This window comes from Salminus brasiliensis, chromosome 9 (assembly GCF_030463535.1).
Source record: "Salminus brasiliensis chromosome 9, fSalBra1.hap2, whole genome shotgun sequence".
NCBI classification, from domain to species: domain Eukaryota; kingdom Metazoa; phylum Chordata; class Actinopteri; order Characiformes; family Bryconidae; genus Salminus; species Salminus brasiliensis.
The window spans coordinates 20,380,010-20,402,580 of record NC_132886.1 but is presented as its reverse complement, the minus strand read 5'-3'; the positions used below and the strand labels follow the sequence as shown (position 1 = coordinate 20,402,580).

Below are 22,571 nucleotides of genomic sequence, written 5' to 3'. Positions count from 1 at the left end.
GCCCTTTACTTTGAGAGACACTTTTATTAATGAATGGGCCAATAGAAATGGTTAAATGTTAAGAACCTTTTTCCTTCTCTTGAAAAGTTTTTAAAAACATTTTAGAGTAAAGGGTTTGTACTTGCATTTGTACTTGTAAATCAATGCTAGGAAGAACCTACAAATAATCAGCTAGGGGGGAAAAACCTAGTTGTCCTTTTAAACTGTAAAATGACTTGCATTTTCCAATGCAAAAATAGACCATAATGTTTCCAGAGCAGTAAGTAGAATATACGATATCTAGTGAAACTGTAGACACTGCGGAATTACACCGAGCGGGTCAGCTGTGGCCGACACATAATTTTCTCTTAATGGTCTTCCAGGCCACTCACCTGAGGACTGCTCAAAGTCAGATCATTGGCTGCCTGCCCTACACATGGTGTTACTGTTGGAGAGGTTTTTGGAATTTGGAATAAACAGTAAAAGGTGCTAATTGTACTTGCATGTACAACAAAGGTGTAGGTAGGACCTAAACCCACAATCTTCCTTCTTTTGTTGCACATTTTCTTTACTTCCTTGATAATCATTAGCTGGCAGGTTAACAGACAATCACAGATTAAAACCAGAGTGTTGTATGTTAATGTTTTATTCTCACTATCATCTAAGTAAACTGTCAACAATTCAAATCCTTTACAGATTACTTTTAATCAACACCACCAAATATGCAGGTAGATTTTCACATCAGGACAAAGATACATACAAGCCACACAGAGATGTACACACACAATCTGAATAAAATAAATTACAAATTTAGTAATTTATTAGTAAATCAATGCTAAAATGGGTTAGTGACCTTTGGTTGCTTCAGAGGCTGCAGATAACAATACTAGACTTCAAGAATCCATTAAGTTATTGTCATACCATAAAATACAGTAGAATATGTTACACTAACTTAACAATATAAAATTATTATGTACCTATTTACAGCCCTGATATTTTGCCAGTTTTCCTCTTACACAGTGCTTGTGGAAAGAAGTAATAAACTCTTCTTTTATTGGCTAGTTTACGCTACTACAACGACTCATAGAGTAACAAAGACACTGCAATTATTAATTATGTAGTCTTACTAGGAAGTGTTACTGTCCTGTCATTGTGTCCTCTCAGGGCTGAGCTGTTAGCAAGCTAAAGATATTGTAGCCGGTTAGCTTTTAGTCTAGCCCCACTTGCTTCACCTGGTTTGTCTTACTCAAGACTTTTTTTTTTTTTTTTTTTTTTTTTTACTTTTGATGTATTTAGCTGTTTAGCGATTTATTGTGCACCGAGTTTGAGATCCCCTTCTGTGAACACTGGCACAGGAAAAGCCAGGAGGGCTGGTTTGAGTCGGGACTGTTACAAATCAGTGTTGGTGTTTGGGAATTTGTCCATATTACAGCTCTGTTCCAGATATGCCAGATTTTCTTTTGAATGAAGAGACAACAGTGTTTGAGGTTCATAGTCTGTCACTTCTATGCGCCAAAGTCTCATTATTCTAAATATAACAAGGGAATACAGTTTTCTATTCTAGGGCACCTTTAAACACCTTAGTAAAACACTCATTCTAATTATAGACGCCACAACACCACATTTCTTTGGCAGTCCAATCCAGAAATTTTAAATATTGATCGGTATTGATAGTCTACTAAAGTTTAAAATGTAAAATCTACTACTGCAAACAGACAGTAATTCTAGAATAAAACTGGTATCAACCCCATACCAGTACTACATACAGCATCAGAGTGATGACATCTTATGTACATACTACCTTTTTGGGATTGAACAGCTGCTTCGTGCCTTTCTTTTAGGAAGGTCATGAGTGTGGTGAAATGGACTTCCTTGCAAGGACCTCATCTATTTCAGACTCTGTGGCGCCCTGCCATTAGGGAGACATGCGGAAATGTATCATATGCATGTAGCACAATCACTTTTAATATACACTATATGTCCAAATGTATGTGGACACCCCTTCTAATAAATGCATTCGGCTACTTTAAGTTGCCCCATTAGCTGACACAAAAGTGCAAATGCACACAAACAGCTTGTCTAGTCCCCTTGGAGAAGTTCTGCCAATACAAAATGACTCTCTGGAGCAGATTATCAAGAACCTATTGGCACCATGCCTTATACCAGGCGTGGGCTAGAGGGGTGTAAAGCCCCCAGTATTGAGCTGTGGAGCAGTGGAACTGTGTTCTCTGGAAAAAATGATGCTCCATCCTGTACTTCTGGGATGAGGTTGGAGGAGGAGTTGGGGATGATGTGGGGTGGTGTTCATCCAACATCCTGACCTCAGTAACGTTTTTGTCGCTGAATGTGCTTAAATCTTCACAGCAATGCTCCAAAATCTAATAGAAAGCCTTCACTGGACAGTAGACACAGTTACCCCAACAAATGTTGGATCAATTATTTCAAAATACCATTGATTTTGAAAGAAACAATGAATGAGCAGGTGTCCCAATACTTTTGTCCATATGGTGTAACATCATCTTTCTGTCTGTAAGTGTATGAGTGGAGGTGTTACCCACATAGGTCAGCCTGTGCACAGCTCTGGGAGAAGTGAGAAGACTGCGGACTCGTTCCTGAACTTCCTCCCATGCGTTTGGGGAACACAGGAGAGAACTGTCAAAAAGAAGAGTCTGTGATGGCGAACTGCAGCGTGGAGTAATCATAAAAGCTAATTCTGTATTTGTATCTTTATATGACATGAGGTAATCATTTCACTGACATTCAAACAACATTGAAGAGTTCATTTTTTTAAACCCCAATTTTCTCTATAGGTTTACAGCATTACAGCAGCCAGTTCCAGCCATTAGCTAGATCTCCACTATCACATGAGGCTATCAGCACTGGTGAGGGGGCAGAGGGCGAGCCATTTTACCCACCCAGAAGGAACAAGGCCAGTTATACTCTCTTGGACTTCTGGCCATGATGAACTTGTGATCAAAGTGTCCATTAAAGGGTCAACACTTTAATGGTTGCACTACTCTACTTGAAAGCCCACAGAAGAGTTCTGTCATTTGACTTTGATTTCATTCATGATCAAACTCCAAGCCAGTTGGTATGCATGTCAAATTTGAGTGCAATATTTTAACAACCTGAAAAATGCAGTTAAAAAACACTTGCAGTTAAATAGCGATATCATCCACATGGTCAGGAATAACGTGTCATCAACATGAATAGGAATTTGCTAAATATGTGAAATAATACAGGATAAACAGATGGAAACCTCTGGATTAAACAGTGCATTTTTAATGTAGATGAAATGTATATAAAGGTAACTAGGGCTGTGTGACGTGATATGTAAAGTGACTGGTAAAGTTATAGATAAAGCTGAGTAGCACTCAAACCGCTGTTCATCTCAATAGAGACTGAACATTTCATGAATCAGAAGTGGAAAAGTTTGTAAATAATTCCGGACGGTCTGGACTTCTTTGAAGTTTGACCGTCTTTCTAAGCAATATTGATATTGATATCTGGTTACCATTCAGCTCTGTGCACTCAGATCAAACGGAAAGTGGAATTGCATGCACACACACACACACACACACACACACACACACAAACACACACAAACCTGCTCTGCCTTGGGCTTGCCATGCTGGAATGAGTCAGTGCTGCTGGGCTGGGGGATCCCTCGTATCCCGCCAGGGGAGGACGCTGGCCCAGTTCCTCCGCGTCGTCAAGGAGATCATCAGTGTCTGAGGAGGAGCTATCATTAGGGAGCTGAAATAATAAACAGAGAGGCGGCTGATTGATATGGCAGGGTTTTCCCAACCACCAAAGGCACTGGGTACAAAAAAAACAACAACAATGAGATTCTGGGTTTTGGTGCCACTGCAGGGTAAAATCCACTATAGTATTCTGTAAAAATAATGTCTGACCAATTACTGTTAGAGAAAAGAATAAACATAATTCTATTATTTACTAATATGATATTTTAAAATAAAGGATTTTAGGCTTATACCTGAGCTTATGACATAGTTATTAATCTTAAATGTACTGTATACTTGAGCTTAGAAATCATCTTTAAAATCATCTTAAATGTATTATTAACCAGGAATTACTATTAAAAAATCAATAACTACTACACAACTAAAACCGGTGTTGTGCAGTTAGACAACGAGGACCTGAAGCCTGGTAAAGTTTAAGTACCAGTTTAAGAGGTTTAAATCATCCACTTACCAAGTGGCTGGAGTAGCTTTTTCTAATGGTACCTGTGTAAAATATGTGAATATTAAAAATATGAAGCATTCGAACAGTGTTACAACATTGACAATAAGGAAAAATTATTCTTAAATAAAACATAATTTTTACCTGATTCTCCTGGAGATTTGGAGAAATGTGATGATGAGCTTCTTAACCTGCTGTTTGTGTAAGACTCAGGTGACCAACAGGATGAGTGCACACCGCCTGACCATGAGCCTTTTCTCTGGGAAAAAAAAGAACCATTTATCATTTATTCTAAATAAGTTAATTATGCCTCTAAGCTCCCATTGGTACTAATTAGCTTTGCGCCATCTGCTGGTTGTTACTGTTTATAACAAAATGGGAAATCATTTTTCTCTTGTTTTACTCCAGATCCATGAGAGTTTAAAAATCATGAAATTAGAAATGCATAAGCAGCTGATTAACTACACTATACGGACAAAAGTATTGGGACACCTAAGAGAAACGGAAATTGTGACCGGGGAGCCAAACCTTTTCATGCCGTTGTACAACATCTGTCTGTAAAACTCACATATCTGTGTGTGATGTCAGAAGAGGAGCTGGTCCTGCTTGACTCAGATCTTTTAAAAGGGGAGAGTGAGCGGGGCCTAGACGTCTGTGTGTTTCTCCAGGCTGTAGATGAGCGGCCGTGCTGCCTGGACTTCCTGCCTCTTTTTCTTGTCATTACTCTCTGATGACACAAAAAACATAAACACAGGGTCAAAAGTGAAGTTCAACAGCATTCACATGCCTTGCCACAATGGCTCTAGTAGCACTAACTACTAGATGTGGACAATATGGCATAAAAATAATATCACAATATTGTGTGTTCTCTGGAATGACGGTGCTCTATCCAATACTTTTTGGATGAATATTTTCAGTACTCTTGCTGGATATTTGTGGATGACAGACCACTCTAAACTGAGTGATGCTAAGATATGTAAGCCCTCCAGCTAAACCACTGTGTGATACATATGCACCAGCACCACACATACCAACCACATATCATCTGGTCAACAGTGGTCCAATGATCAGAAACTGACCAACGATGAATGTAGTAGAGGAGACTGACAAGTTGTGCATGATAGTTAACAGATAAAAACTGTATTGCAAACCTATATAGAAGACATAAAAGGTGGGTCTACCTAGAGACGTTACCAGTAAGTGCATAAAGACAGAAAAGCGTAAACTGTGGTCAGAAACAGGGCATAACTATACCACAGGAAGGCTCTGGAAACTATCCCTCTCCATGCACTCGCTGATTGTGGTCCGGGTAGAAAACTCTAACCTTGGAGAAATGCCCTGTGGATGAAGAGCATAAAGCACGCAAAGCAGGTAATCAATACACTTCATTTCACACACCAGTCTGTGGAGCAATTAGATTTGCCTTTAGCTCATCATAAATATGTTAAACTCTGATATATCTATTCAGTGCTAACAAGCATGCTGTTATCATTCGTTACAGGGGGCCCTGTAAAAGCAAGGATTACCCCAGGAACCCCTTATAAATGAAATCCTATCTGAATAGCGCTCTTGTTAAAGTTTAAAACTGTACCAGTCATTCTCTGGTTTCCACAGTCCGTACATGGATACTAGAGATGGAAAAACCCCTCATTTTTAAGTTTTCAAGTAATTAACCACCCCCCTGAGCAAAAAGAGACCATGCCTGATACTGAGTTTCACTAAGACATAAGGGATGAAGGGATGTTGGAAAATCGACGGTAGTACATAAACCTAAACGTGTATAAGTGGAACCTATAAGGCAACTGTTACACATAAGCCGTGTAGGATATGGGCCCTTTGATATTTATTGAAACTCATCTCACTTATGACAGAACTTATCTCACAGGGAAAGTCGGGTCTCTTGTCATTAGAACCTCTCGGTCTCCCCCGGAGAAGGACGGCACCAATTTAGGTTCAGGAAAGAGAAAACTTCTGGCATTTTCCTCATAACTGGCTAGTACTTCCCCAACTGCAACATAGGGGAAAAAAGATAGATGTGCAACAACTGTTATGCCTGGCGTTTCCACAGAAAATGCTCCACTGTTCTTTTTTAACATCTTCAGACGTTACCTGGGCGAATCAACTGTATGAGCTCAATTTTGACCGTTTCACCTATAATAAAAGAGGAAAGCACCAACAACATTAGGACTACCAACTGACTTTTATATCCGATTGAAGATGGTGCCTTACAAAACAGGGTATATGAAGTAAAATAAGTTATGTGTACATTGTAAGGTTTCAGCAATAGCTGCAGGATCAATGGCATACTTGAATATCTGGAAGAAGAGCAAAGCAGATTAAACTGCTTTAAGACCATGGAAAGAATGCAAGGCTTTAAGTCAAAGTATTATTTTTGTATAATGTAATAATGGTTAATGGGTATGGCAATAAAAAAATCCAACCTTTTCAAACCTCATTTTCACTTGAAACAGTAATGGGAAAACTGCAGGCAGACATTCAGATTTTCTGTACTGGTTCAAGAGGCACACACTGAGGTAGATGTCATCTTTGGCAGATAAATGCACCCCAGGACAGGTGATCTGAAAACACAGCAGAACCACATTACAACCATATAGTCATTTACCCAACTACAGCAAATGTAATACCTTAACCGTTTATTTATTATATACTGTTTCTTATTTAATAATCCAGACAGTAGAACAGTGCACACTCATTACTATTCTTTAAGGTGTGGGATCTGTGGCTAACTACAGATTAACTACAGATACAGATTAAGCCAGGCTATTTCTTCTCTCGGTCAAGGCACCTCAGTTCTCGTAAGCTTTGAATAACAGTAAGAAATACGGTCTCCTTACCGCTCTAACGTGCAGTTCAACGACCACTTTGAGGGATTTCTGAGACATAGCTAGTTTAACTGTTGTCAGTCGGTCAAAGTTAGGGGACTTTATCTTTTTTTTTTTTTTTAAGTGTGGCTAGGACGGTAGGACTGCTTTTGGCGTCACGTTTCCATGGTTTTTACACCAAGGAAGTGTCGTCACCAGAAAACGGAAGTGTGAGCTGGATTTCTGGGATTTGTAGTCCGCATTTTTAGATCTGTGACTCTTTCAAATGTGTTCTTATGTACAGAAAATGGTGATATTGGTGTGTGTTCTACAGTAAAATTCAGTATATTTGGACATTTATGTATATATATATATAATAGTGCTATATATTTGAAAGATATTATATATAGCTAAATTTTTATTTGGAAGGATTATACAACTTGATATTATCTGCAGCTACAGAGCATTTATTTTACGTTCACGTGCTTATATATCTTTTATATGCAAGATGGTTAACTAGTAAATACAGCAACACTGTTGGTTAATGCCATGATTGGAAATAATATTGATACGACCACACCCTTCTCCACTGGCAATGCATCAATACTCTACTGCTGTGTGAATGCTAATTATGCATAGCTTGTCTGACGCCATTTCAGTCTGTCCAGCCATCTTATCTGCTTCTACCTGGACAAGGTCGTGGTGGGTCCAGAGCCTTCAGGCCACCCAGGATCATTGGGCCAGATTTGAACACTTTATTATTAAAAAATTCTTGTTCACACTCAAGAGGTGCAGCACTTAAAGCACTGACCCAGTCATCCGGAGACAGATTGACAGTTTGATCTCTAGTGATGCCACAGCCATCCGTCAACTGGAGTCCTAGAGCACAACGGTCTCCATCTCACCCATTGCACAGTGTCATGCTAGTTTGCGCCAGAGTTTGTTAGCGGATCTAGTTAGTTAGTGTTCTCCAAGCATGTTCAGCTGCCCAGTGGCCAATGTGTAAACAGTGGTTTTAAAAAATTGCAGCGGTGTCTACTTGTGACCTATAGAAATCACGTCCAAGCATGTCCATTTTAAATATAGGATACTCTTTTTCAAGTCAGTGAACCGAAGGTTGGTGCCTGGTGCACAAGGAGGTAGACCTTGGATTCAGTCTCACCCAAACCAGTAATTCTCTTCATTTAATTTCTGAAATATCTAGATTCCACGAGTCCTAATTCATAGAAAGTGCTAATCATTCAGTTGCCTCAGTGTGTCCTGTACAAGCCACAAATTTACACTTACTGACACACCTACCATCGTGGTACAGCTAGTAACTGTACAGTCAGAGACTACAGCTCATCCCATGTAATTCATGTTAATCTTCCTCCAGCCCTTCGTCAGTGCTAGCTAGACATGTTTGTCTGATGAATCTGGTCAGTGATGTTTCAAAGATGAACTCTCTCCATTGATGGACAGGGCAGAGGGCAACTGATCACTTGTGTAAGAGATAAGCTACAGTCTGTATTTTAAGTGAACTTGTTTGGACATTTCTGTCAGGTGCTCAGTGTGCTATTTTATATTCAGCAGGACAGGAATAACAAAATAAATACTATTTTAACAAATAACTGGAGACAGCAGACAGTTTGTGATTAGTTTATATGGTCACCACAAGTCAAGGGTACCAGAAATGCAGCTGAATACCGAGTTCCAAAAAAACAAAACAAACAAACAAAAAAAAAAAACAACACAAGAAATATTAAAACTGTGAGCTAAATCAAACCTTAAAGCTTTACAATCTCAAATCAAATCACCTAAAATAATCTACATACAAGAATACCTAATATATTAAATATTCATATCAGGTTATAATAATTAAACCACATATTGGAGAGCAGACAAAAGAGGTTTACTTTAGCCTGGTTTTTACAACTGACTGGTCATCAGGTGCCAGCAGCACTCAAATGTACAATGGGCCAAAAACATGTTTTCCCAACTTAGGGAGAAAACTCCAGATTTAGTGAAACGAAGATAAAGTCCAAAATCTATGCGAAGTCACAAAACGCCTTCAAGTAACATCCATTACCATCAAGTACGGCTGCTTGGGCCCGTCTGGAACCATGACTGTAGCAAAAAAAAAAAAAAAGAACTTGCCAAAACCTTCATGTAATAAAAACCAAAAATAAAGCAAACTGCAGAATGAAGAATGAGACATAAAAGAAATTATAAAAAAAGAAAGACAGCGAAAGTGCATCTGATGTCTTAGCTCTGAGAACTCTAGGCTGCCAATGTGGGTTTATATATTCTTTTAAAAGGAAGGTAAGGGAGGAGTGAAATTTATTTTTCTCCTTTGGTTCTATTCTCCGTACACACTTTCATCACTGTAGGCAATGTAGAGGAAGAAATCCTCTTCATGGTGCTCCTGGAAAGGGGAGAGAACAAAAAAAAAAAAAAAGGATAAATTATAGTTTTGTATACTGAATAAACAGAGAGGGCATAGGGAGTGATCAAGTGAGTGTGAGAGTTAAAATACCTGGTATAGCAGGCCCATAGTTGCAGAGGTAGGAGGAATGACGTTGTTTACGAAGAAGAATAGAGCATCCTCTGCCCTCAGGTGGATTCTTTTTCGGATGAGAAAATAGAACTGGCCCACTGCAATACAACAAACAAACAAAAGACAGATAATGAGACTACAGATGGCTGACCGACACATAGGCTTATATAAAAGAATGTAAAATGATGAACAATATACCCACTCATTTTTCAGCACTTCAATAATCAATTTTGTGTGTCCAAGAAAGAGGTTGTTTCTTTCCTCTAGCAGTAACTTATGAATAGTCACACTAATGGAAAACACTGAAGCTATTTATTCACTATATCGCTTCTGTCCAATGAAAACATGTATCTAATTTTTTGTCTGTTATTAGTTTTCTCCATGGTTTGAAGCCTGTAGCTGCTTCTATACACTGTATAAAAAGTCTGGATGAATGGACCAATTCATATGCTCTAAATTACTTGAAATAAACTTATTTTACACTCCATTCGAAGTTCATTTTTGCCTTCTCCTGTAAAGTCACCATTCTAGAGATACATGTTTTTCACTGGACAGCGACAATATGTTAATCCATATGTGATAGTTGGTGACCATTGGGGTTTGTGTAGATGTAAATGTATTGTGCAGGAGCGGAGACTAGTAACATTTAGTAACAAAATATTGCACTACTTACCTGTGAGGTCGGAGGGGACAAGGTATTTCTTCTTATCCAAGTCTCCTATTCTGGCTTTGGGGGCTTTTTCAACAATTACCTAGTACAAAAACAAACACCACTAGTTAGGTCTGATAGATACACATACAGCACTGGAACAGCTGCAGTGGCTCAATGGTCAGATGTGGAACTGGTTATTCACACCAGTGGACAACAACATATTATAAATACATTTACTATACTACAGAATAATATTTCTTTTTCACTACACTTCATTTTTTATTTTATTTTTTTTTTATTTTTTTTGGGGGGGGAATAAACAACAAAAAGTTCTTGCTCTTTCCACTTGAAAAAAAAATTACTTACAATACCTACAAGGTCAGATCAGGTTTCCTTGCTATACATAAAACGGTCATTAATTCAGCCATAGAAATGCATGCATTATATATATATATATATATATACACACACATTAGGATGCAATGCCCCCTGTAATTCCCCTGACTGTAGCGACATTTCTCCAGTGGAAAGGAGTGCCTCTAACTAATCCTAAAAAAATAATGCACACGTTTCCATTAATTATCCATTATATCCAAATATCCGTTTCCATATTTCCGACCAGTGCTCTTCCTACAGCGGCCATGGCAGGGCTGGGTTTACTACATAGAGAATTCTCAGTATGTGTTTATTTGCGATGGTGGTAAATAACAGTAAACAGCATCTGGCCCCTTACGAAGGATACATATTTCCAACAGCTAAGACAGATTTCACATCCAAATTATATCCACAGCAGGATTTGCTTGGTGTTACAGAATTTATTCGGCCTGATACTACCCTATTTGGTTGTGTAACAGATGCTTCTGTTCATTAGGAGAGATCTGATGGTGTAGTAAATACTAAAAAAAGAGGAAGTCTGATTCTACCTTGAAATCACCTTGTTCTTTTTCTTTTTGGCAACAGTATAAAACCTTACAGTACCACTTCGTTTTGGAACTGAAGGAGCCATTTAATGTATTAGCAATGTTAAAATGTTTTTTATTATTTTAAACTAAATATAGTACAAAAAGGGTGTTAAATCTTAAAATATATGGGGAAGAGGAACTAGATTCTGCAAATTTCGGTACACACACACACACACACACACACACACAAAAGGTGAGGAGCTAGCTACCGTGCTTAGGCCAGTTTACACAAAACAAAAGCATTAGCCAGTAACCAGCTAGCTAAGGAGTTACTTTATCTAGGGGACATCGGTTATAACCGCACAAGACAGCAGTATATAGCAGATATTAACGCTTCATTAGCTGATGACTAACACAGGACTTCCCGTGTACACGACTAGCCCCCAATTTAACCACGAGTTCGGTAAACTGTGACGTTCACACCATGATTCACCTGCTGGCCGAGCTTCGAGCACGCTAGCGTTTAGCCCAAATACACGGCTGTTACTGTATTAGTCAGTCCGTGATGACACGACATAACGACAGACCTGACGATCATCAATCACATGTTAAAGATAATTTGAGTGAACTCTCTTAATTTCAGTCTGTTTAACGTCGTGGATCGCCGTCCTCGGTGCCACGTCTTTTGCTCGCTCTTGAGTTTCGGTGTACGCATTAGCTTTAGCTTCATCAGCTTAGTGACCAGCTAGCACTAGCACTAGCACTGGCCAACACAGATCTTACACTGATAACTATTTTCAGACACGATCGACACGAGATAAAAGTCAGCTAGCTACTGATTGCAGATCGCGTCTCTAGCTAGCTAACTAAAAGCCCAAGTGAGCCAACCATCGCTTTCAGGAACACCCTGGTTGTATTAGCTAGCGAAGAGGGCTAGCGCTGGTTACTTACAGGCACCCTGTCGGGATACTTCTTCCTGATTTTCTCTCCCTCCGATCGCCTCTTTTCGAACGGGTGCTCTTCTTTGTACTGAAACTTCATGGCAGCTAGCTGGAAGAGTCTGAAATATAACGAAACGTCGTTTGTATGTGGAGTTCACAGATGGCACCGATATAAATAGCTAAAGAAGCTCCAGCAGCAGCAGCAGCTCTCCGCTCTGTTTTTACGAAGCTGTTTTTGCCTTGTAACCCCGCGGATGAATACAATAACAACAGCTGCGTCGAAGAATATTTCATCAACAAAATGACCGGTGTGTACTCTAATCTAACATTAGCAGTTTTAAATCTATACGTACGAAAAGTATTTAATACAATATGGTAACATAGTCATGTTTGTTGCTTTTGCTCTAACACCCTAGCAGGCACTACTTTCTTGTGATCTAGCTACGTACAGCCGTCAGAGAGCGGAGGTCGTCTAAAGTCGCACGTCGGTCGGTGTTGACGCTGTCTCGTCTTTACCATAGACGCGTGTCAGAGGGAGAGGTGGGGGAGGAGGCACAGGATAAAGAAAATATCCATCAAGCACTAATGATCACCAGATCAGCAGTAGATTCTAATACCCTCCATAACATGACCTCACATCTCTTTCAGCAGGTTGCATCACTGCTATAACCTTATTACACACTTCTCTGTGCTCTAACAGGAAGCCATTGTTCAGCCAGGCCCATCAGCTGGTTCTGACGAGCTCTGGGGTGCCTCACTTCCCAACGACAGGTAGACAGAACCCACACTGAGAAAACAGGCTTAGCCTTTTAAGGAAAATATTCCTAATAACATAAATTCAGTGTGATCTAGCAAAATATTACTAGTATTATTTTAACAACAGTATTTTGAAAAACAAAAAAAATGTCAAAATTGACCATTTGATAGTTGGACTAAGATTTTAGCATATGATTAATAATAATATTTTGTTAATAATATGCTAAAACATGTTTTATTGGTATTAAATTAACATGTGCTAATTCCATTTCCTTCCACATTGGAATCATTTACTTATTGCCTAATTATGAATAAGAAAAAGAGGAGCCTACAAGGTTTCATCATTCAAACAGAAGAGTAGAAGAGGGGGAAAGTAACATTTTAAAGGCTGTGACTGTTCCAATTGATAGAAAATTGAGTTCTAACATGTTCACATAACAAGAATTAAAGAATGCATTAAAAGATTCAGCTGCTTGCCATTAGAAGCTGCCGTAACAGTGGACAAAGCTCTCCTGCTTCTTGGACTTTATAAATACATGCATTTGCACAAATGGTTTACTACTAGAGGAATATCAAACCCAGCAGATGTTTGCAAGATTAAGAAAGGTTTGTAAGAATAGTAAACTCTGCCCTACAGAATCACTAGGGGCCCACATGCTGCACAACAATTACGTAGAAACCCAAAAGAAAGAGGCAAGAAATGATGCCACCCTTGACACTGACACGTGTTTTATTAGTAAAGTGCAGATCTGAGGACTGGAGTCCACGGGAGCTGCCTTGAGATTCATCAAGAGTAGAATTTATCGGAAAGGTGAACAGAGAAACCGAAAGGATATGCATAGAGTATAAAAGTTGGAGGTGGATGCTTAGTCAGCTGTTCAGCACAGTTATACAGGCTTGCAACACAGTATTCATTGTATTGTGCGTCTATAAATTCAAGTTATGAACCCCCCACCCCCACACACACACTTTAGAGGACCTGCAGCTGAGAAAGCAGGAAACATTTTGTGCCAGGCTCCTGGCTCTCTTAATGTTCTCCAGGTAGGTTCTATGCTCTTGTGTGTGTAAAAGAATAAACTGAGCAAAAATGATCATGAATTTCCTGCAATTTCCTCACACATTTAGCCATATGCAATTAGCAAAAGTCTGTGCATACACAAATCGTTCAAATACTCATCATTCAACGCTGTACCTCAACAATACTCCAACAGCATTAAATTTACCCTGAATTCAGCTGGGATCTAGAGGTCACTGTAAAAATTGCTATTAAACATTACCAAAAATGAATGCCTGTAGGACATGGATACTTTTTTTCAGCATTCCATTTGAAATGTGGTTAGAGGCACAGGGTCCAAACTAGACATTCTGATTAAAAATCTTTGTTGCCTCAGAGTTTAGCCATTCAGTACTGTCAAAACTTTAAAAAGGAAAAAAATAGGCATCTTTCACACACCATACATGCCCAACAGACAGCACTCACCCTCACACACACTCTTCACCCCTCCAAGAGAACTGTAAGGCAGAGATGAACATTTTGAAGAAGAAAGACAAAAAAACAAAAACTAAAGGACAAAAAGAAAGAGAGCAAGAAATGTCCCCAGTCCTCTTCAAGTTTGCCATCTCCGCTTCCCTAAAGCCTGTTTAGTCCAGATCTGGGCTTATCACCATTGTACTGGGTGACATGAGAAGGTGCCGTCAACACTAAGAGAGTGGACGGGGAATTGGTCAAGCAGTCTCTTAGCTAGACAATCACCAAAGTCGATGCTGGTGGAGGTTTCGGCTAAGGACGGACCGGACATCAGCAGTGAATCTATAAAAAGAACATAGTACAGAGAATGAAGTTCAGTTTAACCCAATTCAGGATTTTTTTTTTCTTTTTAATGCAAGTTCGTTTTTAAATCCTCACCTTAGAGCATCCAACATTGGCAGCAGGTTAAGAAGTGCTGTGTCGCTGGGATCACTGAACCACGACTTTATGGGTATTGCATTATCTGTGGGAATAAAGATTAAATATGTGCAAAACCGCCGAAGAAAAACTGTCCAAGTTAGATATTACACTTACAGAACACACAAACCAATAGGAGCCCAACATGTGATTATAATGTAAAATACACTATATGGACAAAAGAACTGGGACACGTACAGGGACTTTTGACACATCCTGTTCTAAATCCATAGGCATTAGTATGGAGTTGGTCCCCTCTTTGCAGCAGGTTTGGAACTCTGCAGTCATTGAGTCAGCAGGGCAATAGCCAAGTTGCTGTGGTTCCTAATAGCTTCCACAAATAATACCACTTGGTGGAATATCCTGGAAGGTAATGGTGGCATCCTTCAGTGCGCTCTTTAGAACTACCCCTTCTTTCAATAAGATTTGTAATGACACACTGAATCGCTATGTGTTTGATCTTCTACACCTGTGGCAAAGGACTCAATGAAACACCTGAAGTCAATGATTAAGAGATGTGTCCCAATACTTTTGTCCATATAGTGTATCAAGGTTTGTTCTTCTAGATTCTATAACAAGCAAGAATTCACAGCCATATTGCATTTGAAACCAATAGTTTATTTTAATCTTCACACACATTTTTTTAATCCATATCGAGAGGAACTAGTGTTGCATTTCACTGTATGCGGAACTCTGGTTAAATCTGACATTTGATCAGAAACGGATTAATCTGAATGTGGGAGCATCAACTCTAAAAATATCTGACTTTTGAGTTCAGTGGGAAAAAACAAGCCACCAGATCTCATTTTCCCACCCAATTAAAGTCTAATAACAGTTACCCAACTTTGCCACTAAAATGCTCAAAATAACTTGCATCCGACAGACCCTGTACTGGGCCCAAGAGAAAGAAGGTGATTACCTGCTAAAATTGGCCACAAGATGGCACTATGTGCATGTCTACACTAGACATAGTAAAAGTGCTTTGTCACACTGGCTCAACTTGTTCATACCTGTGGATTCTAAGCAGGTCTGTGTTTCCCAGGGCTACATAACACAGCTGAATATTTTGGTTGGGTACTTTTGTGTTTGTCATTGAAACTATGCTCTAAATGCAGTGTTAATAGTGTCAATATTACTGAAAAAAATAAAAAAATAATACCTTAATTTCACATCAAATTAATTATTTAGAACAGCAGCACAGTGAAATCAGGTAGCTAAGTTTCTACATTGGGCCCAAGTGGCGACACTTTCAAGCTGTGCCTATAGATTAACTTTAGAGCATCAATCATACAGAGGTTCTGGTATACACACATACCAGGACCACTGGTTATAACCATAATACATCCATATGTACCCAAATAATACCCAGAGAACTAAAAAAATAAAAGTAGCCTGCATGAAAAGCTATCGAATTATTTGATAATTTCTTACCTGGATGACTGCGATATGCCCCAGGTGAGTTGTCAAGAATGACTATACTGGAGAGGTCACCATGTACGACAGATAGGTCTTTTATATAACTGCCTAAATCCAAGGTGCAATGCTGTGGAACGAAAAAAATAAAATAAAAAATAAATATAGAATTAACTGTTTACACAATATAGGCCAAATAAACGCTGTTTGCTGCTTACCTGTCTGTAGTATCTGCGTTTCAGGATGCCTTTGTTGTTGTCTAGCTTGTCGGCTACTGCAGAACCATAGATTTCCATACTAGCGGTGAAGACCACCAGCTCGTACCACTGACTCACTACCTCTAGGAAGAAGTCTACATGGGGCCTCTTATGCACAAAAAATCTCACTGGATGCTTGTCTATAACAACCTAAAAACAAAATGAGAAGAATGTACAGCTGATCATTGCTCCTAAAATCTAAAACTAAAATATTACTATGAACTTTGACAATCCCTAGTCAGTATGCTTTCAAATATGCAGGGATTATTGATGGAATAGTAAAATGCATAAATCATGATATTCCACATGTTGTTGTCCACTGAGAATTTTGGGGGACAGTAAATTAAATTAGCTGATGCAGTAAACTGGTATGTTACAGTAAGTTTAAAAAAAACACAAAAAAAAAAAAAAACAGACCAAAACATGCAATAACCCTACAATATAGAAAATATAAAATATTAGAGCCAGAAATATGTGTGGTAATTTAGGTAGTTTATTTGTTGCTTTGAGTGAGGTATACTGTACATCAGGGGTGCACGATCCAACAGCCAACACACCCAGCTGTAATATTCTGATTCTCCTCTTGGCCTTCACTACTTAGACGAGAATTGTTCGACTTGGGTTTGAGCTAACTGCTGTATGTATGTTTTAATTACTTGCTACACTAACCCCTAACTTCCAGTTCAAAACAAAAGTATTTTGGACATATTAGCAGATCACTGCTGTAGCATACTGGGTAAAAACATCACTTCCCACATGGCATAAGAGAATATTGAGCAAAGACTTTAAATGCCTCATCCGCCTACCTGTGTAACTAACAAATCGAACTCACTCTGAATAAGGGCATCATTTAATCACCATAACATTAAAAGTAAAGATCCGCTATGTTTGGGTACATTGTGTGGTGCATGTATTGCATTTACAAGATCTTACTTTGAGGATGAAATCTGGCGGCGTGCCAGGTCGCACCGTTGGTCTCAGTACCCCGTCATGGTGAGAGTGAATGAGAGTCTCATCGAGATCTAAAACAAGAATCTTCCGCTTCACTGTATCTACATAAACACACACACACACACACACACACACGATACTTTATGTATACAAGTATACACTGTCTACAATATGTCCATCAAAGTGCACTGAAATCACCTCCTAGCAGCACTTAGCAGTCAACAACTGTCCATTCAGTTCTTTTCAGGCTGCTGCTTTTACTGTGACTCTGAAGCACCTGCACATGTTTTGAAGCTGCCGGGGACACAACATCACTGGATAAAAGGAGAATACCAACTGCTAGTTCTGTTACATCAATAGTAAATTGATGTAAATAGACACCTGTACTGGCTATCATTGCACTGAACCATGGGGAGTTGCAGGGTCTCCCTACCCACCCAAGGCGGGGAGCGAGCGAGCAAGAGAGAGAGAGACCAGTTATGATCTCGGTCATGGTCTACAGCCTGATCATGGCCTGGCCTTTCATTTTTAATAAGTTTTAGTAAAATAAACTCGATTTTCTGCTACCATTTACTTGTATTTTCTCGCTTATGCACCACAGAAAACTATAACTGCATTTTCCAACATTTGAACAGAAGAAATAAGTGTATGTGTGTATGTGTGAGAGAAAAAGAGATACTCACTGAGTCTGTTTCTGGACAGTGGTGACAAGGGTAAAGTATCATATCGCACAGTCTGATACTGGATTATCTAGGACAGGAAAGAGTGAGAGACAGGAAATTCACATTTTGTTCATCATAAAGTTTACAGCATTTCCTCATTCAGATGACACCAGTATTTCCTCATTTACAGAAAATACCTTTCTACGTATATTACTGCGGAACAAAGGCTTCTGTCTTGACCTGAAACACTTGTAGAACAAAATGCTGTAAATAGAAATGTCATGTTTAAGAAAAAGTCACACACACATCTTATCTAGTCCTGGTACAGAAGTATTGCTATTGCTAATAGAATAGGACTCTCTAGAGAAAATAAACACGAGCCTATTGGCACCATGCCTAATGCCAGGTGTGGACTAGAGGGGTATAAAGCTCCCCCCCTGAAGCTGTGGAGTAGTGGAACTGCTGTCTCAAGAATGATGGTGCTCAATCCTTGGTGCTGGGGTGGTGATTAGTCATGACCTCACTAAACACTCCTTTTAGTTCATACAGTGTGGTTTGATAGATACGCATGTAAGCATTGTTACTTATTTAATTGGTATTTCTCCATTCATTGCAAATCAATCAATAACTAATTATCATTACTCAATAACTAATATAACTAATATATCTAGCCAGTTATACATATTCTGATTACAGGCTGATTAGCATTAATAAGAAAGCAAAAAGCTCCTTGAGTTTCACCCCATGCTGTGTGCCTTAAATTCACATAAACACTCCTTTGTTACCAGCTACCAGTCAGGAATATTGTAGAACATCATATTCATGTTTTTCACTATTTACAGAAGTCAGAAAACATTCATCTTTTTTTCTCCTAACAGAATTTGTTTTCCCTCCAAATCTGAGACACCTGTTCCTCTGCACTGTCCACTGACCATAAAGTGAACACAATGATCCCTCCCCCCCAAGCCCCGTTCCTCCAGGCTATTTTTAGCTGTCTGCAAGTGTCTGTGGGAATTTGGTGGCAAATGGAATGGGAAACCACCAGGGTGACTTTGGCAGAGGGGGCGTTTTGTTCCAGCCTTCACTGACCACCTTTTCACTGAGACACTGTACTGTGTGTGCTCACACACATTAGCTACGTTCCATTCTGAAGGCAGCTGCTAGTCGCAGCCTTGAACTGAAATGCACAGAGAGCCTGTGGGTCCGGCTGACCCGATCATGGGCTACTGAATGGAGGGGTTACCCAGGCTTTGGCCCAACCTACTAGATAGGAGAAAGCACTTTTACGAAACTTTAAACATACAAACTCCAGACATTTTTCTCAGATCTATATGTCATGACTTATGAGACCTATTTGACTGCATAAAAAAATACATATACATATATAAAGATCTACTTGGTCTTCCTGTAACAGGACAAGCACAATGAAAACAAACCTACTTTAATTCAGCCTTCTCCTGATTGGCTTACCTCTGAATTCAGAACAATCATCGGGTTGTTCTCCACAAGCAGTGACAAACTAACCTAAGGTTCTGGGAGCAGATTACATGTGCTGCGTCATATTCGTTAGACAGCAATGTAGGTTACAGCGAGTGCAACCTTAAGGGACACTGATGCCCGGAACCACCTTTCAAAAATACCTTCTGCAATCCTTGGCTGTTCTGAATGCACTTGCCAAGCAAGAAGATGCTATTGGTCGTTTGGTCACATTAAAGACTATTACGCGTTGGCTTATGTTTGTATGTGTTGCAGAAACAGGATTAGTCTTCAGCCTGTTTACAAATGTGGATTGGCTATAAGAACACTGCACTGTTCCTCATGAGTCATGTGGGCTACCCAAGTTCAAAAGAGGAAAAACGTTCATGTCTCCTGCTAATATCACTACTGGAAGAACGCTTATTTACTCCACTTAAAATCCATATTGACAATCTTAATGCACACAGGTAGTTCAATAAAGGGTCCACGCGTCACTGTAGTGTAATACTGGACATACACTATAGGCCTGTAGTTGACTTGGGTGCTGTTTGTGTGAGGGTTGCATGTCAGTGAGACTGGACAAACAGACTAGTCTCTGTAACGAGTAATCCCTAATACCTGGCCATAATCTACTGTTCAGCTCACAGCAAAAAGGGACCAAAACTTTCAGTTTTCCATGTTTTTAAATTAGCTGTAATCAGACACTGTACAATACAAGTGTTCTCTTCGTATACCCCATTATAGAAAATGAGGGTGAGAGCACAGGGGCAGCCATACTACAGCACCCCTGGAGCAGAGAGTTTACCCACAGTCCTGTGATTAATATCCCAGCACTCTAACCACATCTTAAGAACTAAAGCGCAAGAACTGAAGTTTTTAGGGGCCATTTCATCCTCTTTTAAAGCAAGAGGTGTGAGAAACAGGAAAGTAGGCCAAGTGCTGAATCAGTAAATCAGAATGAAATTGTGCCCAGGAAAGGAATTAGGCACTAGGCACACTGGATTACTGAGTACAACTAATAATGCTTATTTTTTTACATAACTAAGTGATTATACTGCATTGTTACCCACTTGTGAGTTGTGAAAAAGGGTGACACTGTAAGGGGGGCGATCATGTCCGTCATGTAGCTGTAAAATATGTGACTATTCAGACAGACTATAGTTGTGGTTTATGGTTTTCCTGTCATGCAGTACCATCAGGGCAGACTAAGGCATACATTCACTAACCTCACCTCCTAGAAGAAGACCAGCAGCAGATTATGAACTTTGAACTTTTAATAAGTAAACTCTGAGGTCCACCTGAAATAAGACACTGTTAATAAGAGCGGAGCCGATACGTCCACAAACAGCCAAGTGGGATGAAAAGAAGGTTGACGAGTGGCAGGGGTGGGAAATATGATCAGTAGTATGATCAGTGATGAAGTACAACACAGTGTGCTTTTCTGATCATATTGTGGACACAGAACTTGTAGACCACTGACCAACTGCACATTTCATTAAAAAGGGAGCATAAATAATGTAAGTTAAAAAGTTTCACTGGATTTAGTGCATCAGTGTGCATCAAAATGTTGATTATAAATCACTGAACACAACACACTGTATAGTTTTGATTGAGTATCGTTTCGGTTTCAACCAATCTAACCTCAGAAAATTTGGATTTTTCTAAGATGTATTAAGAGTTGTGGAAATGTCTTCAAGCATCTGAATATTTGAAGCTTGCAGTATCGTCCAGGCCAACTGGGGTGGGGGGGTGGGGGGGGTCTGCTTTTTTAACACCTGTGCAAATGTACAACGTCTCAGATTTCCCTGACTCTCATGGAAGGCGATGTAGAAGTATTATGTGAGTTCTAATTATTATTATTATTATTATTATTATTATTATTATTATTATATATTTTAATTTAGGAATTATAAGTCAGAGGAACAGACACTGTACAAGTGCAAACTTATTAGCAGCAGATCACTGAGTGTCACTGTCCTTTCTCAATACTTTATTATTATTTTATTGTTATTATTAATTATATACATACACACACGCATATGTCTATATCTATATAAAATATGTATGTGTATATGTATATATATATATATATATATATATATATATATATATATATATATATATATGTGTGTGTGTGTTTATTTATTTATTTGATTATATTATATTACTATATTATATTACTAATATAATATTTTATTTTACCATGATACGTTAGGAGCTCCGTAGTTTAACGTTTCTATTACAGACACATTTTTATGTCTGTCATGCTTATACTGTCTCTATCTACACACACGTCTCGTCCATATGATTTGTGTACACGTCCCTCGCTGTGGAGGACACTCACCGTCCGGAGGTGTTTCCTGAGTATGTATAAAAAGAAGCTCCATATCTTGGACGTCGCGCCGAAGAAAGTGCGGACACACAGCACACACTGACGAGTCTTCAGCATGTCAACCATAACAGCGCTGTGTTTCTGTGGGAGGGTGTTTGTCTACCAGGCGCTTAGACAACAGATCCGTTGGACCATCTAACTTCACACGTACACGTTGCCTTCCAGATCAGACGGCTGTCCAGTTCAACGTGTAACGAGGAGCTTCGAACTCATCCTCAGTTCGTGGCTCAAAAGCCCTAAAAAAGTAAAGTGCTACAACATGCAAAAGTGCCGCGTATGAAAGTGCATGTATGAAGTTTCACTTTGGTGGCAGGTCTGGCTGTAGAGAGGTAGCTAGGTTAGTTTCCTAGTCGGAGATCCAGAAGATCAGCTCCGTTAGCGGACAGACTGCGCTCGCGGGCTCCGGCAGCTTCTCCAAAGGCATGAAGGTGAATACAGTCCAGACGGTCCACTTCGCTGTGAGACGCAGCGAGAGCACGGATACAGTAAGAAAGTGTGTGAGGCTGGATGAAGTGTCTCTGTCCGCTCGCCGGACGCACAGCTCTGCTAATAAGCCCGTCAGTGACCGCTGAAAAACAGTTCAAAGCCGATCCGGAAACAGCAGCGCCGTCACTTCCGCCACGATGAGCCGAGCACGTTTAGCTTTCGCTTATAAAAACGGTTTGTTTGATTGAGAAATGAGTG

General features: G+C 39.5%; 3 protein-coding genes across 3 annotated transcripts; all 3 read right to left on the bottom strand.

Moving 5' to 3' along the window:
- Positions 1-639: 639 nt before the first annotated feature.
- On the bottom strand, positions 640-7,085 carry spata6l (spermatogenesis associated 6-like). Its single transcript, XM_072686840.1, has 12 exons — positions 7,038-7,085; positions 6,624-6,761; positions 6,449-6,497; positions 6,292-6,333; positions 6,066-6,190; positions 5,437-5,520; positions 4,751-4,909; positions 4,327-4,441; positions 4,195-4,226; positions 3,587-3,735; positions 2,538-2,631; positions 640-1,888 (listed from the first exon to the last, which is right to left on the bottom strand). The coding sequence occupies exons 1-12, from the start codon at positions 7,083-7,085 to the stop codon at positions 1,826-1,828; spliced, it is 1,098 nt and encodes a 365-aa protein (XP_072542941.1). The 3' UTR covers positions 640-1,825.
- Positions 7,086-8,626: 1,541 nt separating this feature from the next.
- Positions 8,627-12,303, bottom strand: gabarapb (GABA(A) receptor-associated protein b). Its single transcript, XM_072687764.1, has 4 exons — positions 12,046-12,303; positions 10,214-10,292; positions 9,520-9,638; positions 8,627-9,408 (listed from the first exon to the last, which is right to left on the bottom strand). Exons 1-4 carry the CDS (start codon positions 12,133-12,135, stop codon positions 9,343-9,345), a joined length of 354 nt encoding a protein of 117 aa, XP_072543865.1. The 5' UTR covers positions 12,136-12,303; the 3' UTR covers positions 8,627-9,342.
- A 1,182-nt stretch (positions 12,304-13,485) lies between these two features.
- On the bottom strand, positions 13,486-22,447 carry ctdnep1b (CTD nuclear envelope phosphatase 1b). Its single transcript, XM_072687763.1, has 7 exons — positions 21,840-22,447; positions 18,041-18,107; positions 17,340-17,458; positions 16,368-16,556; positions 16,168-16,279; positions 14,698-14,782; positions 13,486-14,601 (listed from the first exon to the last, which is right to left on the bottom strand). The coding sequence occupies exons 1-7, from the start codon at positions 21,951-21,953 to the stop codon at positions 14,541-14,543; spliced, it is 747 nt and encodes a 248-aa protein (XP_072543864.1). The 5' UTR covers positions 21,954-22,447; the 3' UTR covers positions 13,486-14,540.
- Positions 22,448-22,571: the final 124 nt, after the last annotated feature.

What these genes read in the sequence shown, in the direction of transcription:
- gabarapb (XM_072687764.1), bottom strand. Translation starts at nt 12,135, where the DNA reads ATGAAGTTTCAGTACAAAGAAGAGCACCCGTTCGAAAAGAGGCGATCG. An exon ending in TGTCCCCTCCGACCTCACAG is followed by an intron (nt 9,639 to 10,213) that starts GTAAGTAGTGCA and finishes GTTGTATTGCAG; the next exon opens with TGGGCCAGTTCTATTTTCTC. An exon ending in CTATGGGCCTGCTATACCAG is followed by an intron (nt 9,409 to 9,519) that starts GTATTTTAACTC and finishes TCCCCTTTCCAG; the next exon opens with GAGCACCATGAAGAGGATTT.
- ctdnep1b (XM_072687763.1), bottom strand. Translation starts at nt 21,953, where the DNA reads ATGGTTGACATGCTGAAGACTCGTCAGTGTGTGCTGTGTGTCCGCACT. An exon ending in TCAGGAAACACCTCCGGACG is followed by an intron (nt 18,108 to 21,839) that starts GTGAGTGTCCTC and finishes TTCCTGTCCTAG; the next exon opens with ATAATCCAGTATCAGACTGT. An exon ending in CGCCAGATTTCATCCTCAAA is followed by an intron (nt 16,557 to 17,339) that starts GTAAGATCTTGT and finishes TTTTGTTTTTAG; the next exon opens with GTTGTTATAGACAAGCATCC.
- spata6l (XM_072686840.1), bottom strand. Translation starts at nt 7,085, where the DNA reads ATGTCTCAGAAATCCCTCAAAGTGGTCGTTGAACTGCACGTTAGAGCG. An exon ending in CATACAGTTGATTCGCCCAG is followed by an intron (nt 6,191 to 6,291) that starts GTAACGTCTGAA and finishes CCTATGTTGCAG; the next exon opens with TTGGGGAAGTACTAGCCAGT. An exon ending in GCAAGCCCAAGGCAGAGCAG is followed by an intron (nt 2,632 to 3,586) that starts GTTTGTGTGTGT and finishes TCTTTTTGACAG; the next exon opens with TTCTCTCCTGTGTTCCCCAA.